The following is a 19,010-nucleotide window of genomic DNA, read 5'->3' as shown; positions in this document are numbered from 1 at the left end:
ATCTCTACATTTTAATCTCATCTAATCCTTTCTTATGCATATATATCACTTATTGTTACCAAAGCAACCCATTATTTAAAGAAAACACTAACTAATGAAAATTTACCTTATGCTAGAGAGGAGGGCACACCAACGTGAAGAAGAAGAAGAAGTATAGGAATGCCTTACTTTCCTCTTTCTTCCTATTTAAAATCCCTAATTTATTTTTAATTTCATTTTCCTCTTAAAAGACCAAAATGCCCTCTTAACTTATCTATTGATACAATTTAGTCTAAACACTATTCCAAATCATTTTTCTCATCTTTTACCACTTATTCAATTAAATCTTTAAATTTTCAAATTTTTTCGATATAATCCCTAGTCTAATATTTGGGATATTAAAAACACCCCTCGAGACCTCAAAAATTCTTTTAAAGACTCCTTATTTAGATTCAACACCCCTCCTATAAAACATGTTTCATGCTTACTTAATTTTATATATTCAATTTCACTCTATAGATGCTTTTATAATTGTTTGATTTATTTTTCATCATATCTTAATAAAATCTTATTTTAGGGTAAAGTAAACAAACCATCTTCTGATTATAGGGCGCTACTTTGTTGAGTCACTCGACAATTAAAATTTATGAAATGATATTCTTATTATAATGTTTTGTTTTGTTTTGTTGAGTTCGTTGACTATTAAAAGTTACAAAATGATCACTCAACTATTCATATGTTTCAAACTCGTCGTTTTTCTATTAAAAAATTGATGGACATCTAAACTGGACATTAACTTGTTAACTATGATATATTAAAATCATATTTTAATGATGCCTACTGACACTATCGTTGCTTTCAAGCATTGTCTCGACAATATCATGTTCCAAACACTACCTCAATGACATAATGTATATAGAGAGTCAATCCACAAAATGTTGTTCAAATGATTTTAGGATCAAATTTTATCATATCTCAAATCAACAGGTTAGCGTCCATCTCAGACGACAACCAATTTTTAACGAAAAATGATGAGTTTGGTACATATGAATAATCGAGTGATTATTTTATAACTTTATTAGTCAGGGGACGCTACAGAGCAGTACACTATAATCCAAATACTATTTTATAACTCTTAATAGTGAAAGTACTAGATAAAATAATGCCCTATAATTGAAAATTTGTTTGTGCACTTTATCCTTTATTTTATAATAGTTGCTATGTAATTTCATCGTTACATGAGAAATGATCCATTAATATGATTAATCTATTTTAATTTTTATAAACTTATTTTATATTTTTTTATTTTTATTTAATAAAACAATCGTTATTATTGATTATTATAAGTTAACTTAAAATAAGTGTTTAAATTTTAGAAATATTGTGGGCGGAAACAAATTTTAAAGATTATGTGTTAAAAAATTATTTTGAGATCAAAGTTATTTGTTGTGGTATACATGAAATTCATCGTGATCTTATGACGAATTTTATAAAATATAATATTAAAAAATATAATTCATCATGTGAATTAGATGAAAGTTATATGTAACTTATCATAAGAGCATAAAAAATATCAGCTGACTGTTATATTTTATGAAACTCCTCAAGAGAATATGGGCGAATTTTTCGAAAAATCATCCTAACCTTTTTTATTCACTGTCAGGCACCGTTCAAACTTTATTTCTCGGTCTAATACCCTTTGAAGAAAGGCGCGCTTCAGGGGCGTGCCTTATGCTGATCTGGCGCCACGTGGGGTAAGGCGCCCCCTGAAGCGCGCCTTGTGAAATGTGTAAAAAACTCGGCGGGTATTAATTTTGTAAATATTTTTAAAATGATGCTTAATATGTAATTAATTTATGTTAGAGTGATATTTGTATAAAAATGTTAATTTTATTAATTTACTTTTTGTGTGTGAAAAAAAAAAATTTCTACATTAAAATATTTAAATATTCTTTTACAAATTATTTTATAACTCGATAAATTTTTATTTTTGCATGAAATTAAACAAAACGTATAATCTAGTATAGGAAAACTTTGAGGGTAAGTATTTTAAAATATAAATAATTTTATAAAATTTTTATAACTAGTATTTCTTTTTCAAAGTGATGATGATAATAAATATTTTATAATTTTAAAAAATATAAATTTTATATATTTTTGAAAAAAAATTGACTTTATATTCTTTTTGCATTGAATTTTATTCACATTTAATTATTTTTTACTGCTTTTTTATACTTTTAATTACAATTGATAGATCAAATGAATTATTATTCAATTTTTTAAAAATCAATAAAAATGCAATACAAAAGAATTAAAAGTGAATAAAATTCAATAAAAACGTCAACTTTATTGATTTATTTTTTGTGTGATATTATTTTTTAACAGTTAATAATGTTATTGACTTTTAATATTAATTGTTTAAAAATATAAAAATAAAATTTTAATTACAATTGATAGATCAAATGAATTATTATTAATTTTTTTAAAAAATCAATAAAAATACAAAAAAGAATTAAAAGTGAATAAAATTCAATACAAAAAGAATATAAAGTCAATTTTTTAAAAAATATATAAAATTTATAATTTTTTAAATTATAAAATATTCATCATCATTTTAAAAAAGAAATATTAGTTATAAAACTTTTATAAAATTATTCATATTTTAAAATACTTGTCTTGAAAGTTTTCTTATACTAGATTATACGTATTCTATAATTTCATGCAAAAATCAAAAATTTTCGAGTTATAAAATAATTTGCAAAATAATATTTAAAGATTTTAATGTATAAAGTTTTTTTTTCACACATAAAAAATAAATAAATAAAGTTGACGTTTTTACACAAATATCACCCTAAAAAATTAATTACATATTAGGCATCATTTCAAAAAAAATTACAAAATTAACATCCGATTTTTACACGTTTCACAAGGCGCGCTTCAGATGGCGCGCCTTACTCCCACGTGGCGTAAGGCGCGTCGCAAAGCCGCGCCTTTCTACTAAAGATGTTAGATCAAAAAATAAAGTCTGAATGGTGTCTGACAAGAAATAGAAAAAGGTTACGGTGATTTTTCGAGAAATTTGCCGAGAATATGAGGAGTTATAAAAACACTATAATGAATTACATATACGGGTAATCAATCAATACATCCACTATAAAATAGTATCTATAACACCATACTAGAAATAAAAAAATCATCTAATTGGTCAGACCTTCGGTGAACTTGACCCCGGTTGCAGGCAACCACGACAGGCCGTTAATGAACTTCCCAACGGTGAAGTAATCTGCGGTGGAAGCATCTCGGATAATGTGGTAACCGGGCCATTTAATCCGTCCGGACAACGAAGCACCAGGGCCATAGTTCCTATACTCGCCATACCAAAGTGTGTTCAAACCAAAGTTACCGTACCACTCGAGCCACCCTCTAGGCTGCACCAGGCCATTCATATAAGTGTTCAAATAAACTGTCCTCGAATACGGCTTCCACGGCCGCCCTAGATATGTCGGTTGAGTGGCTAAAATGTAACTGTTCTGGATCGAAAACCCGGTGTTCTGGTTCGGGTTTTTCCGTCCCTGAGCGGTGATGGTCACCTTCTGAAGTGGTAAAGGGGCTCGAGTGAATATCTTGCAGTTCTGGAGAACAGTTGCACCGTTGCCAAAAATGAAGTCAATGGTGCCATAAATGTTGCACTCACGGTAGAATTGGCGGAGGGAGTGACTGTAGAGGGTGTCTTGATAGCCTTCTATGCTGCAACGAAAGAAAGCCGATTGATCGGAATCCACTCGGAGAGAGACGGCCTGGTGGTTCTCCGGTCCGGCTGTGTTTCGAAACGTGATGTCTCTCGCTATGAATCCCTTTCCAGAAACAGCTGCAAGGGGACACCAGTTTTCATGTTATGTTATGGTATAAATTTATAAAAAATTTAGAAGTTAAAAATAGATTGTTAATAAAAACTTATAAAAGAATTTAAAATTTTGGAAAATGTTTTATCATTGGCTGCAAGAATGAAAGGAGTTAATTTTATGAAAAAAGATCAAAGCACAAGGAATATTACTAAATGAAGCGTGTGCATTCAGAAATGGAATCTCACTTTCTAAAAGTAATTACTTCATTTAGTCTATTAATGTTCATATAATTTGGCTAATTCAACGCTTAAACACCATTAAAAAAAAATCAATCTTGATTAATTGCAGATAATTAGTATGGTACGTACCAACGGTTGCGGTTCGAAACGTCGTCCACCCTTGCAAGAAATTACGGTTCCCTGTCACGATAGTTTGTCCGATTCCATCTCCGACAAGCATAATATTGGTTTCTTCTTCTTCATGTCAATGTTCTCATTGTACACTCCCTTCTTCACGTAAATGACGTACCTCCTGTTACTATAACTCGGAGCTTCGTTGACGGCATCGGTTATCGTCCGGTACCGTCCGGTACTGTCAAGCGACACGACGGCATCTGCATGCATGTGACTCGAATGAGTCCGTAGATGCTCTTGATCGGTATCGGTTATCCATTCCGGAAATTCCGAGCCTGCATTCGTGGTGGAAGTGCTATTGCGAGGCGGTCGGAAAGGCAAGCTATGTAACTGAGTGTACATAGCTAGAACATTGCCGATGAGCTGCGTAACTTGTTCCACGCTGCCTCGGATGGAGCTCTCGAGGTGTCGGTCGGTGCCTTCGAAGCCTTCGAGGCAGGTATCTTGATTACTCAACGCGGCACTTAACCAAGCCTTGAGGTTCCCTTCAGATTCACCGCTAATATGATCATCATCACGAATCTTTCTCATCTCGGCTAAAGACCAGGCCAATTCGGACACGGAGAAATCGAGGAGCTCCTTGCAATCTTCGATGGCCATTTGTTCGCGATAACTCGTTGACAAACCAGTGAACCTGGTCATGGTTTCAATGGCTCGCCTTGCTTCATTAAGCGTGGTCCTCAGTGCAGCAAGCAAAACTGACGATGGGGTTTGAGGCCCCAAGTTCTGAAGCTGGGTTTGAATATTTGAGAGGCACAAATCAGTGTTATCAGTGCCTAAACAGGCCTGTGAAATGAAGGGTTGAGAATTTAAGTTTTGATTAACATCAGGTAAAGCTCGGGATGAAGGTAAGAGTAAGAGAATGGTAAGAAGAAAATTGGGAAAGGCCATTTTCTCAGGAGAGAAAGCTGCAGGGATGGGTATTGTGTTGTTTTTTACAGAGAAGGTGAAATTTTTATATGCGAAGAATTGAGGGATTGTTGGTTAGTAAGAAAGGAGATGTGATTTGAGTTATGAAATGAGCTTGGTTTTATGCTTTCCCCCCGACCAAGTTATGCTTTCTTTTAAGATCCCATACCTAATCTTCTGCGCCATCTGGGCGCTTGATGGGCAAGACGGGAGCTGTTATTTTCACACCAGCTATTATTACAAACCCAAGTCCTGGTAGGCCTGCCGATTGACCATCTACCAGGTCCTGGCCTTTGGTACAGATAGGCCTACAGATCAGTGTACTGATGCCCAACCCTATTCGAAAACCAGGTTAATTCATGATAGATAAGAGTGAAACCTTCAATGACATCTTCACTTCCAAATCATCACCACCTTGATTATAAAAGCTCCCCAATTCAATTTCAATCCATCCATCTTCACGTTCGCGAGGAACCCTTTCTTCCATTATCCCTCTAAACGCCATTGATCTTACAACTATTTCGATCCGGTTCGAATCTAAGCATTGCTTCTTACTTTCGTTTTTTCGAAGATAAACTTCCCTTCCGATTTCACATTCCCGACTTGGACAGAAACTTCTGATGGCAAAAAAATCTAACCCGTGTGCTCGGTCGACGAACTTCACGATAAGATAAGACTCGTACGTTGTCGTTGGAGACAGCATACGAGTCTTGATCTTGCCTTGGATTTCAAGCCATCATGTGGTTCTGAGTTCTGCTGCTTCATGGAACCTGAGAATGAAAAGTTATGCACATAAACATCTATAAAAATTCCATAATTAAGATAGGAAATGAATAAATGTGAGACCTTGATGATGGGAAAGGTTTCCAGGACCAGAAGAGAGAGTTGCGGCCCATGTAATGTCCAACTCCCTCGCACTCCACATGTAACGTTTTTTTACCTGTTGACTTCTCTAATGAAAATGTCTGTCAAATGTTTCAAAATTACTCATACATTAAGTTATCTCTCATGTCATGGAAAAGAACATTGACTTGCAAAATACAATGCATTAACATATGCATGCATGCATGCAGAGTGTTCAAGAACAGTTTTCCAAGGTCATGCTTTTGCATCCACAGGTTGTGGAACAAATATGAATTTTTTTTTCATTCAAGAACAATGGAAATTTGACATGTATCAATGGGTGAAGTAAATGAAAGAATGTTAAAACAATCATAAGGTAAAACATCAAAATTCATTTTTCAAAATCAACGAAGAGAGAAAAAAATAACAAGAAAAGTATGAGAATTGAGTGAATGGGTTGTTTGCATATATATATATATATATATATATATATATATGTACATGCCTCATCATGCATTGAATGAGAAGCAATATGGTAAACATCTTTTTTGGTCAATGACTAAAATGTATCGTTAATATGACAACATATTCTTTGTCGGATTTTCTTTACATGACGACATGAAGACAACTTATGTGTAGGATACAGATCATTTCGATCATCTCATCTAATAAAAGAACAAGTCATAAAATTATAAAATTCATAAGTTAATATATATATATATATATATATTAAAATTATAGAATTTTAAATATTAATTAAATCAAATCAAATATCGAATTCAAATTCATATCCGAGTAAGTGTTGATCAAGTACTTTTCTGGATACATGAAATTGTTCTTCGATCCAAATTTATTTATGACTGACGTAAAGATGATAAAAGAACAACAGCATCAACCCTATCGAATAGCTTTCTTCAAGTGATCTGTCAAAAAGATTCCGAGACAATGATCCCTTTTCTTTTGAGGTTCTATCAATTTTTCAATCATACGATGATGCCCAAATTAGGCCCATTTGATTTCTTCAGCCAGACCCAAGAAACCTTTTCTTTATTCCCATTAACCTAAAGTCGGTTTTTAAGTGTAATTAAGGATGAACCAAGAGGTATTAGGAATGTAGTCACATTTATGAAAATTTTAAATTTTTGTATATTTTTGTATATTTTATATTTTTTATTAATAATATAATTTTGTATTTAAGGGTAAATGAATAAACTATTTTGCGAATTGTTCGTCAACCATCGTTTAACCAACGTTTTCTGTCGTTGACCAACAACTCTGTTACTTTGTGCTGACGTGACACGTTAAGCAACCTAAAATCCTATTTTTTTTATCTCAATCGAGCCCTCCAACTCAAAAAAATAACTCAATCTGACCCTCCTATTTTTCTCTTCTATTTTAGTTACTAAACTTTAAAAAATTTCAATTTAATCACTCAACTTTTGAATTGCTTATGTTTTAATCATCATGATTTATTTTATTAATATTTATGTATGATATGACATTTATGTGTGATTAGGGATTTTTTCTTTCCAACCAAAGATTTCTTTTTTTTCTTTAATTATCAGATTCAGTGAACCCATATTCAACTTATAGAAAATTGAAAAAACAGGGGATGAGCTAATTGATCAGGTAATGAAAGAAAAAAAAAAAGAAATCTTTAGTTGAAAATGAAGAATAAAAATGAGAGGATAAAGGAAGAAAGTGGAGATTTGGAAATATTTAAAGCATACAGAATATTTTTTAACTTAATTATAATTTTAGAAATATTTTTTTGTTTTCAATATAATTTTAAAATTTAATTAATTTTATTTTAATCATATATTAATAAAATAAGAATAATAAATGTCATTTCATATATAAATATTAATAAAAATAAATCATGATGATTAAAACATGAGTAATTCAAAAGTTGAGTGATTAAATTGAAAACTTTTAAAGTTTAAGGACTGAAATAGAAGAGAAAAAATAAAAGTGTCAGATTAAGAGAAAAATAAGATTTTGACATGCTTAACGTGCCACGTCAACATAAAGTAACGGAGTCGTTAATCAACGATAAAAAAATGTTAGTTAAAAGACTACACTGATTTTTTTTTTACTTAAAGGGTCACGAAAAAAAAAAGCCACGTTGATTTTTTTTAATACATGGGCCGTTGACACCCCTTTTGTCTTATTATTATTTTAGTAACTGAATTGCAACAAAACCCAACTCCTACAATGACACAAAAGCACTTAATTAATAAGAAACACACACACAAAGGCCCTTAAAACCAAACAAAGTCTTGTTACTTTTCGGTATAGAAATCACCATTTTTAACAGCAATTTGGTGATGATAACTAGACTCGTTTAGCATTAGCGACAGCAAACGGGTATATTAATTAGCAATATTTGTGGGTGCAGAGGGTGGAGATTTGGGGCACTTGAGGCCTTCCTTCCCTTCTCGGCATTCACTTGCGAAAAGACCTGGCGGATATTTGCCGTAAAGGTGGATGTAGCTGACATGGTGGAAGCACAGTCGGTTGTCAAATCATTGATCTGTTTTGCGTAGGGGCAAGCGAATTTCTCGTGATGACGTGTAGTTCAGAAATTCGAAGTTAATAGGACAAGGTGCATATCAAGACATGCAAAAAAAAAAAAGAGCATTTACAACTGGTGTTTTGTCCCCTATGAACTTAACCCACTTAATTATCTAAATAATAGTATCAATCTAGATATAAATAATATTTAACGGAAAAACTGATGGAATAATTATAAAAATATCATTAAAGATGAATAATTTAAATCTAGATTAATACTATAGAATTGATATGAATCCAAAATAACTCAAATCTAAAGTGTTTATCAAATTCACTCGCACATCAAACTCAAAATAATCCGAACCCAAAATAAATCACAACTCAAAACTCAATCAATCAATTTAGATGGACTCAAACAAAAACCAACTCTACCATCAGGAACATAACTAAAGAAGGGGATGGCGGGGGCCATGGCTCCAATTTTTTTATCAAATGACAGTCTAGAGCCCATAAATTTAAATATTAGATAAATTATATTATACTTTTAAATTTTGAGTTTAAATATTTAATAGTTGTATTTTTAAAGTTGAGTAATTTGGTCATCTTGGTTCCATCTGATTTATTAGTGTTAACTCAGATTAACGGAAAGAGTTTGATTCGTGACACAAGGTGTATATATTTTCTGAAGAAAATTCATGGATAGAAAGTTTTAAAAGCATAGTGAAAACCTTTCTTAGTCTGAAGCAGATGCCTTGAAGATGAGAGTGAGACTTGATCTGCATTTTAAAACCACGAGAAATGAAGCAATTAAGACAAATTGAACATCACATTATGCAATGTGTGTTTGGATGAAGTATACCAGAACTGGAGGCAGCAACCAACAGCAAGAGAATTGCCAATAAGATGACAACCAAACTCGTTCCATTCTTTTCCAAGGGAAAAACTAGTTCAGAATATTGCTCTCCGATCTTTTAAGGATGGATCGGTGTAAGAATGGTCAAACTCGGATGACTCAATGAGTGGTTGCCAGTTGGAGATCGTTAAATGCTTGATCGTACTGATTTTACCACTCAAAATTTATTTGGTGATTAATGGAAGACTTGAGAGTCGAGATCCAACCTTGAAGATGAGAGTGAGACTTGATCTGCATTTTAAAACCCAGAAATGAAGCAATTAAGACAAATTGAACATCACATTATGCAATGTGTGTTTGGATGACGTATACCAGAACTGGAGGCAGCAACCAACAGCAAGAGAATTGCCAAATAAGATGACAACCAAACTCGTCCATCTTTTCCAAGGGAAAAACTAGTTCAGAATATTGCTCTCCGATCTTTTAAGGATGGATCGGTGTAAGAATGGTCAAACTCGGAGACTCAATGATGGTTGCCAGTTGGAGATCGTTAAATGCTTGATCGTACTGATTTTACCACTCAAAATTTATTTGGTTGATTAATGGAAGACTTGAGAGTCGAGATCCAACAAGTCTTCGCATACAAGTCGTTGGCAGTCGGCACATAGATTATTCATCACTCGACACATATATGTATAAACCCCATCTGTAGCGAGCACTACAAATTCGTCTCTGCCGGTTATATCGTTGTGTGACTTCCGGAACCGAAATAAGTCCGTGATCTTTAATGCAGTAGTCCCCGAAAGCTCTGGACATCGCCAGCCCGGCGACTCCTCACCAGGTAGCCAAACCCTGTGCACCCCTGGCTCATCATGCAAGCAGAAAACCCGACCTCTGCACTGAAGTATCCGCTCGGCCTCCTCTGCAGCAACATCAACCGAAAACATAAGGACCCTTAACGACTTTCCTTCATGTGTATTAGTGTTTTTTTTCCGACGTTTTTAGAGTGACCGAGAGGCGAGAACTCACGAGGTAGATTCGGCTTGAAATCTACGTAAGCTGAACAGGAACCCAATTGTGGGCAACGAAGCTCCAAAATGTGCCTACTCCAACTTCCATATTTTTGTTGTATATTCGTAAATTTAGGTGTTGATGGATTTGTCTCTTTTATCTGATTCTAATATTGCACAATTATGTCATTTAGGTATTTAGTGAGCATCAGATGGCAAAGTTAAAACAAGTGAAGCATTAACAGTTGAGAGGGAAAGGGAGATTCAACAGGCAGGTGCATTACTCTTGATCTTTTGTCATCTAATGATCCTTTCAAGCTATCCAGGATGAATTATCTATGCATGTATAAAATGGATTTTGTAGGTTGTGGACTCTGTAAATGAGCTTGCACAGATTATGAAGGATTGTTGTTCTTGTCATCGATCAGGTACAAATCCATCTAGCATTAATAAGTTGCAAACTTTTCTCAGTTATTAAGTGCAGTCTCCAAACAGGGTACCATTGTAGATAGGATAGACTACAACATTCAGAATGTTGCAACTACGGTCGAAGAAGGCCTGAAACAACTACAGAAGGTCATTCATCTTTGCCCATTATTTATCCACATTTACATATTTGTGAGTGATCATTCTAAATTTTGTATGGATCCGAATTGCAGGCTGAGAACACACAGAAACAAGGAGCCATGATGGTGTGTGCTACGGTACTCGTTATAATGTGCTTGTCATGCTGGTCCTCCTAATCCTCAAGGAGACTCTTCTGATCCAACCATGGCTTTTTCTCTTAACGATTTCACTTTGACCTGCCATTTAAGCCGATTACTTAAGATGTCAAGAAGCAACAATTTCCTTGTCTGGCAGCATAAGAATGTGGGAAAATTGAATATCCCGGTATACACTTTAGAGGTTCATTTTTACTTATTTTCCCTCTCGTTGATTTTTCATTTCATCACTCGGAGAAGGGAGAAAAGGGAAAGGAGGTGGTGTTTGGCCGGGTTTTTATACAGAGCTTTGTATAAGATAATGATGTATTATTCATTTCATCACTTGGGAATTTCTAGCTGTAGTTGGTTCCATGAGATGAGGTGTTTGCCTATATATTACATTACATGTATCAATTCTTTCGGTTTCAAAGAAATGACATAAAATCCACTTTGTAGTAGATAAGCTCATATACATACGTATATATATATATCAGCTAAGGAATCTGTCACCTTGTTCGGCACTGTGAGGTCGGAAGCATAACAGTATTTTTGTAATTATATGGATTACAATTATTTATTTGGATACCGGGACAGCAGCTTTCGTAGCTCAGTTGGTTAGAGCACCCGTTTAGTAAGCGGGAGGTCTTGAGTTCGACTCTCAACGAAAGCAATTTTTCCTTTCCACATTTTTAGTCTTTGTTTGTTCCCTCTTAACCTCTTTAACAACAATGCAGATCCTTTTTATGTATTATTTATCATTCATCTCTGTTGCTGCTGCGGATTGCATCGACAAGGATCAACAAATCAAGGAATCCCAATTTATCTTATACATAGTGCTCGGGGCTTAACGGTTCTTTAGCTTGCAAGAATCAAGCAAGCCTTGTGGAGTTTTGCTGTTAATTCCAAAGTGAAGAAATATTATGATCTTTTAATATTAGATTTCCCCTCAAATACTGTATAATGCAAGAATCATCATTCACAACGAAACACAGAATTCTCTTGTTCATTGATTCCCAAAGTACTATTTACAATCATCATCAGCTATTCCCCAAAAAAAACATTGCTCTCCTGTTGACTTCTCTATCCAAAGGTAAAAACAGAAGAATGAAAAGGGGGGGAGCTTTATGGGTTACTTCTTTCGGATTTCTCTGTCAAGCAAAAACTGAGCCACAGGACAATGCCATCAAAGAAATAGCAGCCTGTTCTACCTCTCTCAGCTTCCTTCTCCTTTGGCATCTTTGCTTCTTCACCACCCCAGATAATGATGATGAACTTTGCAACAAAACTTCACTTCCCAAGCATATAATCACCTTCACACTCTTACTCAGTCCATTGAAGCTGCCGTTAAGCTTCTTATCATCATCATCATCATTTGTGTTGGCATTGGAGCTGATATGTGAAGAATCTGATATCTCTTTCTTCCTTTTCTTCTCTAATCCCTTGTTCAAACCCATCATCGTTCTTCTTTTCTTCCTGTATCTGATCCCACATGCATTGCAAAGTGACTGAAATTAACCCAAAGAAGAAGCCCATCAGTGATCAATCATAAACCCAAGCTTCAAAGATTTGTTGATTTCTGGTGAAGAAAATGCAAAGTGAAAACAAATACCTTGGGACCGGCAGGGCCACCTCTCCAAAGAGGAGTCTTTGTGGTTTTGCAATCAGTGCATAGCTTCTTGTTCTCACTCGGTGAATTCTGAATCATAAACAGAAATCAAATTATTACGTACCACAAATAGAAATTGGTCGAAAAAAGAAGAAAATATGGAAGCTTTTAAGCATTGAAAATGAATTGTTTTGATATCCACCTTTTCTGTCGGATCCATTATATCCATGAAGCAACTCTGTGAAGTACTTCGATCAAAACAGAACGATAAAAGCAAAAGGAAAAAAAGGGTTCTCAAATGTCGACGGAGAGAGCAATACCGACTTATTAGTAAACGATTAAAAACCCCCTTCATTTACTGAGAAGAAAATTCGATAACAGAGGGAGAAAATGAAACAGGGGAAACAGAGGAAAGGAGACAGCTTTTTGCGATAAGAGCTAAACTTCGCTTTTTGAGTAAAAATTGAAGAACCGGCATGGAGGGATAATTAATAACAGAGGCAATGAACCCTAGACAGTGGGGTGTGCTTGAAAAGACGGAAATACCGCTACTGGTGACAGCTCTGCGCCGCTCTTCTGCTTGATGGATGAGAAGGTCACTGACCAGTGTCCACGCGGTAACATGCGGGCGCTTCTATTCTCCACCCTCAACCTTTTTCTTTTTTTTTTAGATTATATTACCGTGAATGTCATTACCTTTATTTTTTTAGGTATTGTTAAATTACCGACGTTTTAGACTAAAATACCCTTATTTTTTTCTTTTAAAATATTCTTCTGTCATTGAATAATAAAATTCTACGAAGGTTAAATTACAAATTTATCCTTAAACTATTTTAGATTTATAAAAAAAATCTATAATTAAAATTTTATATGAAGTTCAGGAGTTAAAATAAAATTTTACCCTTTCATTAAATTTTTTTATATTTTCAATTTTGTAAAAAAAATATATAAATTTTATGAATTTAAATTTTTTAAGAAAATATATAAATATTTTCCAACTTGTTAAAAAATATATAATAAAGATAATTTGGTCAAATATACATTCCAATAATCCTTTATTCATTTAACCAAACACGGTAATCTTACATCCCCGCTAAGCCAACCAAACACAAAATACAACATTCACAGTAATCCTATTCCCTTGTAATCTTACATTCCCACTAGTAATCTTACATTCCGTGAACCAAACGCACCCTTAACGTATAACGCCTAGCGTGATTTACCTAAATGATTTTTTTATATAATTTCTTATTTTATGTTAATTTTTGTTTACGCTAATTTTTGGGTGTTTTTTTCGAAAAATTACCGGTGATCGGTATATTTATCGATCTAACACTAGTCAGATTATATTTTCTGATCTAACACCCTTAGCAGTAAAGCGCGCCCCCTGCATCACGCTATATGCTGATTTGGCGCCATGTGGGGTAAGGCGCTCCCCCTAAAGCGCCTTGACATTGATACACGTGGATAAAACATTATCCCTGAGTTGTGCCTTATGCCACGTAGGGCCATGGGGGCAGGGGCAGCGCTTTACATTTATTTCTGATTTTTTATTATATTTATTGTTTATTATAATTATTTGAAAAAATATTATACTAATTGTTGTTAATTAATTTATGTGTTTGTAAAATTAGAAAGCGAAAATATACGTCGAAATAGTTTTGCGGTACATGTAATATAAAATTATATTATTTAAATTATTGACGTTTGCGTTATATGTTATAATAAAAGAGATAATAAGTGACAAACTTAAGAAACTTATCGAACACAATCATTAAATTTTATCAAACTGATAACAATTTGGTATTTCAAAATAACTTTAAATACAACAAACTTACATAAGTATTAATGGTAAATGATAACCAAATTACATAACTAATTAAATGATAATAAACAAAATTAACAGAAATACATTAAAAAAATCTAACAAATTTAACAAAATAAAGTAAGTATTAAATGAGAAATAATAAAAATTACAATTAAAAAGTCCAAAACTAAATACAATATAATAAAAAACAAAATCTATCGATGCCTACGACGTGAATGTGTTCTGCAGGGCGATGATTGTAACACCCTAGACCCGACCTATGCGTTTCGACTAAGTCTAGTGGATCACAAAGACATTTTCCAAAACCGTTATCCAATCAATGTAAAATCACATTATTCATGACATGAAATATAATAAATTATACTATTAAAACTCAACTCTTAAATATAAAACCAATCAGTAATAAATTAATTTAAAACATATCTTAAAAAATCAAAACCACGATAAACTGAATAGTAATAGCAAAAGTATCATCATTATAAAATCCAATACTTTAAAATAGGTCCATGTCCATATAGCTTACTTTATGCACATAGCAAAAGAAAGTCGACTTAAGGATAGGCTATGAAGCTTGTATCCTTAAGCCCAAGTAAATAAGTCCATATAGCTTACCCTAAGCACACAGCAAAGGAAAGCCGACCTAATGAAACATCTTGGGGCCCTCAAGAGTCACATTAGGCCCGTTTATTAGCTTGATCAGAGCTATACAATTGTAGTTCAATCCATCCCAAAATCATATCCATATACCAGTCATCAAAGTCCATAATCATCAACAATAAATCGGTATACCAACAATAATAATCCATAGATTTCAATGTACCATATTTCAAAACATATAAACCATTATGTAGTAAACAGGAACCACCTCGATAATGGGTTCAGATAGTAGATCTACTGATTACTGGTTTCACCACGCTCTGCTACAGTTTTCGAACGGGTGAATACTGGTATACGTGGTTTAACTGATCTAGAAGAGCTGGGTCAAGCTGTCAAACGATCCGGAGAGTCTCTTGTACCTTCAAACAATAATAATTAATCAGCCTCAAATCTTACTTAATTGTTCAAAGCTAAAATTCTTAAGTATATAAGCATTTTTCAGGTTTGACTATCATTTTGGGATATTTCGAGTCTGAATTTGGCCAAACGGATTGCGGAATCGGAATCAGACGTCGAAAAACATAAAGTATGACTTTTCGAAAATTCAGATTCTTGGTCAAGTCAAGTCAACCACTTTGACCGTCAATTTGGAGGCCTTCAGGTTCGAATTTGACGAAACGGATTCGGGACGTCGAAAACTATCAGAATATGTATACTCGGAAAAGATTTACGGTCGTTTAGGTCGGTCAAAGACAATTTAAGTTTGGTCAAAGGAAGTCAACGGTCAACGGTCGGTCGGGTAAGTTGGGTCGGGTCGGGTTAGACCGGTCAAACCGGTCGAAACCGTCAAACCGGTTTCCAGCCCTCCACTCTCCCTGCGGCGGCGCGTGTGGCGCGTGAGGCCTCCTCCGGGGTCTAAAAATTCCGGAAAAAATTCTAAAAATTATTTTGAGCGATTTCGAGATACTTACAAAGATCGGTTCAAATTTTTGAACGGCGGAGAGCTCAATTTCAACTCGGTCGAATCTTTGACTGCTCCACCTCCTCACGCGCCACCCTCGACGGCGAACAAGGTTGACACCGGCGGACTCGAAACGACACAAGGAACACGATGGTGTAGGAGGTGGCGTAAACAGAGCAACGATCGGCGATGAATTTAAGATTTTCCCGGTAATAGAGCTAATAAAAACGTCAAGACTTTGACTGTAATTTCCCGACGTTTGGCAGCGTTTCGCTTCAATTAAATTGAAGGGTTTGTTCCTCGCTCGATGATGAACACAATGGTGGTTTCAAAACGACGATCGGAATTCGGACGGCGTCTGGATCTAGGTCGGAAACGGACGTAGGGGAAAGGGAATTTGGGGTGGTGGTTTTCTGTTTGAAACAGAAAACCACCCACGCATATAACATATAACCAAAATTTACCTAATTTTATTGGGTAAATTCAGGGCTTAGTCCCTAAATTTTCTTTAACTCTAAAATAAGCTCCAAATTTTAAAATCTTCCAATTTAGTCCCCAATTTTCACCAATTTTTACAATTAACCTCCAATTTCAATTAAATATTATTTTTGTAAAAATTCGGGTTATTACAATTCTCCCCCTCTACAAGAAATTTCGTCATCGAAATTTACCTTATGAGAATAGTTGAGGAAACTGAGCCTCCATTGACTCCAATGTCTCCCAAGTAGCTTCTGAGGGGCCTCGATTACTCCATTGAACTTTGACCATTGGAATGTGCCTATTCCAAAGAACTCTCTCATCTCTTTCTAAGATATGAATGAGCTCTTCCTCATATGACAAATCAGGTCTCAGCTTCACCTCATCAACTTGAATGATGTGATCTGGATCTGGACGATATCGCCTCAACATTGATACATGAAAGACATCATGAATACGACTGAGCTCAGAAGGCAACTCAAGCTGATATGCAACAGGTCCTACCCTCTTCAAGATACGAAATGGTCCAATAAATCTTGGACTCAATTTACCCTTACGCCCGAATCTCAATACTTTCTTCCACGGTGAAACTTTTAAGAAGACCTGATCACCAATCTCAAATTGTATATCTTTCCTTCTCTGATCTGCATAAGACTTCTGCCTATCAAATGCCTCTTTCAAACGGTCACGTATCAATCTGACTGTGTCCTCCGTCTCTCGCACTAACTCAGGTCCCAAAGTTTTTCTATTACGCAACTCAGTCCAACATATCGGAGTTCGACATTTACGCCCATAGAGTGCTTCGTAAGGTACCATACGAATGCTGGTATGATAACTATTATTGTAAGCAAATTCAGCCAACGGCAAAAAGTTCTCCCAACTACCATGAAAATCAATTACGCAACCCCACAACATATCCTCCAGAATCTGAATCACTCTCTCAGATTGACCATCAGTTTGTGGATGAAAGGATGTACTAAAATCCAATCGTGTTCCCAAAGCCATATGTAGCGCCTTCCAGAATCTCGAAGTAAATCTCGGATCTCGATCAGAAATAATAGACAACGGAACACCATGCAACCTGATAATCTCTGAAATATACACTCGCGCTAACTTGTCCAAAGTATAATTTACCCGCACAGGAATGAAGTGAGCTGACTTTGTAAGTCTGTCTACAATCACCCAAACTGAATCTTTTTTTTTCGAATGAGTCATAGGTAAGCCAGTAACAAAATCCATAGTCATACGCTCCCATTTCCACTCAGGAATCTTGATAGGCTGTAACAAACCTGATGGATGTTGATGTTCTGCCTTAACTTGCTAACAAGTCAAACACCTAGCCACAAAATCAGATATGTCTTTCTTCATCCCAATCCAATGATACCTCTCTCTCAAATTCCGGTACATCTTATCTCCTCCGGGGTGCATAGCATATGGACTACTATGAGCCTCAGTAAGGATAGTCTGCCTCAACTCAGCATCATCAGGCACACAATATCGACCTTTAAAGCATAAAACTTCATCCTGATCAATTATGTAATCTGAGTTTGTCCCCTGCTCTACTTGCTCAAAGATGGAAAGCAAGGAGCTATCAAGGGGCTGCTTAGCCTTGATCTCATCAACCAAGGTCGACTTAACTTGCAAATCTGCTAACAAAGTGCCATCGTCATATAAATTCATCTTGGCCATTAAAGACCTCAACTCCGATACCGTCTTTCGACTCAAAGCATCCGCTACAATGTTAGCTTTACCAGGGTGATAATCAATCACGCAATCATAATCCTTTAGAAGCTCTAACCAACGACGCTGTCTCAAATTAAGCTCCTTCTAGATCAGAAGATACTTTAAGCTCTTATGATCTGTGAAAATGTAGCACTTCTCTCCATAAAGATAGTGTCTCCAAATATTCAAGGCAAAAATTACTGCTGCCAACTCCAAATCGTGAGTAGGATAGTTACACTCATGCAGTCGCAGCTGACGGAATGCATAAGACACCACCTTACTTTCATGCATTAAAACACAACCAAGTCCTGAATGTGACGCATCACTATACACTGTAAAATCCTTCCCGGACTCTGGTTGAATCAACACCGGTGCTTAAGTCAAAACCGCCTTTAATTCCTCAAAGCTCTCATGTTGTGCCTCGCCCCAGTCAAACGGCACATTCTTCCTTAACAACTTTGGCAAAGGAGAAGCAATGATCGAGCAGCCCGTAACAAAACGTCGATAATAACCAGCCAAGCCAAAGAAACTGCAGATCTAAGATACGTTCTTAGGTCGTTTCCAATTCATAATAGCCTCTATCTTGCTGGGATCGACCTGAACACCTCGCGTAGAAATAATATGCCCCAGAAACGACACTTCTTGAAGCCAAAACTCACACTTACTTAGTTTGGCATATAAACGATGCTCTCTCAAAGTCAGCAGAACGATCTTAAAATGCTCTTCATGCTTTGCCTCAGTACGAGAAT

At 35.2% G+C, this 19,010-nt stretch overlaps 2 protein-coding genes, 1 non-coding gene and 1 pseudogene across 3 annotated transcripts; 2 read left to right on the top strand and 2 right to left on the bottom strand.

The window, feature by feature from the left end:
* Nucleotides 1-3,108: 3,108 nt before the first annotated feature.
* Nucleotides 3,109-5,134, bottom strand: LOC120123491 (putative pectinesterase/pectinesterase inhibitor 22). The gene is given in 3 exon segments (XM_039142373.1): nucleotides 3,109-3,847; nucleotides 4,193-4,294; nucleotides 4,297-5,134. Coding segments are annotated over 3 exon segments (1,605 nt in total). The 5' UTR covers nucleotides 5,129-5,134; the 3' UTR covers nucleotides 3,109-3,176.
* A 5,319-nt stretch (nucleotides 5,135-10,453) lies between these two features.
* LOC120123526 lies at nucleotides 10,454-11,317 on the top strand (annotated as a pseudogene).
* Nucleotides 11,318-11,666: 349 nt separating this feature from the next.
* TRNAT-AGU lies at nucleotides 11,667-11,740 on the top strand. The gene has a single exon. It is a non-coding gene; the product is annotated as a tRNA-Thr (tRNA).
* A 411-nt stretch (nucleotides 11,741-12,151) lies between these two features.
* On the bottom strand, nucleotides 12,152-13,044 carry LOC120123482 (GATA transcription factor 15-like). Its single transcript, XM_039142365.1, has 3 exons — nucleotides 12,879-13,044; nucleotides 12,680-12,766; nucleotides 12,152-12,575 (listed from the first exon to the last, which is right to left on the bottom strand). Exons 1-3 carry the CDS (start codon nucleotides 13,029-13,031, stop codon nucleotides 12,222-12,224), a joined length of 594 nt encoding a protein of 197 aa, XP_038998296.1. The 5' UTR covers nucleotides 13,032-13,044; the 3' UTR covers nucleotides 12,152-12,221.
* Between the last annotated feature and the right edge of the window lie 5,966 nt (nucleotides 13,045-19,010).

Source organism: Hibiscus syriacus, unplaced genomic scaffold (assembly GCF_006381635.1).
Source record: "Hibiscus syriacus cultivar Baekdansim isolate YM2019G1 unplaced genomic scaffold, ASM638163v2 tig00110393_pilon, whole genome shotgun sequence".
Lineage (NCBI taxonomy): Eukaryota > Viridiplantae > Streptophyta > Magnoliopsida > Malvales > Malvaceae > Hibiscus > Hibiscus syriacus.
The sequence above is the reverse complement of the archived record's forward strand: the minus strand, read 5'-3'. Positions and strand labels throughout refer to the sequence as shown.

Bases quoted from the DNA above. Each gene is read 5' to 3' on its own strand.
- LOC120123482 (XM_039142365.1), bottom strand. From the start codon at position 13,031: ATGAAGGGGGTTTTTAATCGTTTACTAATAAGTCGGTATTGCTCTCTC. The intron at 12,767-12,878 runs GTGGATATCAAA...TTTATGATTCAG, and splicing joins TAATGGATCCGACAGAAAAG to AATTCACCGAGTGAGAACAA. The intron at 12,576-12,679 runs GTATTTGTTTTC...GGTTAATTTCAG, and splicing joins GTGGCCCTGCCGGTCCCAAG to TCACTTTGCAATGCATGTGG.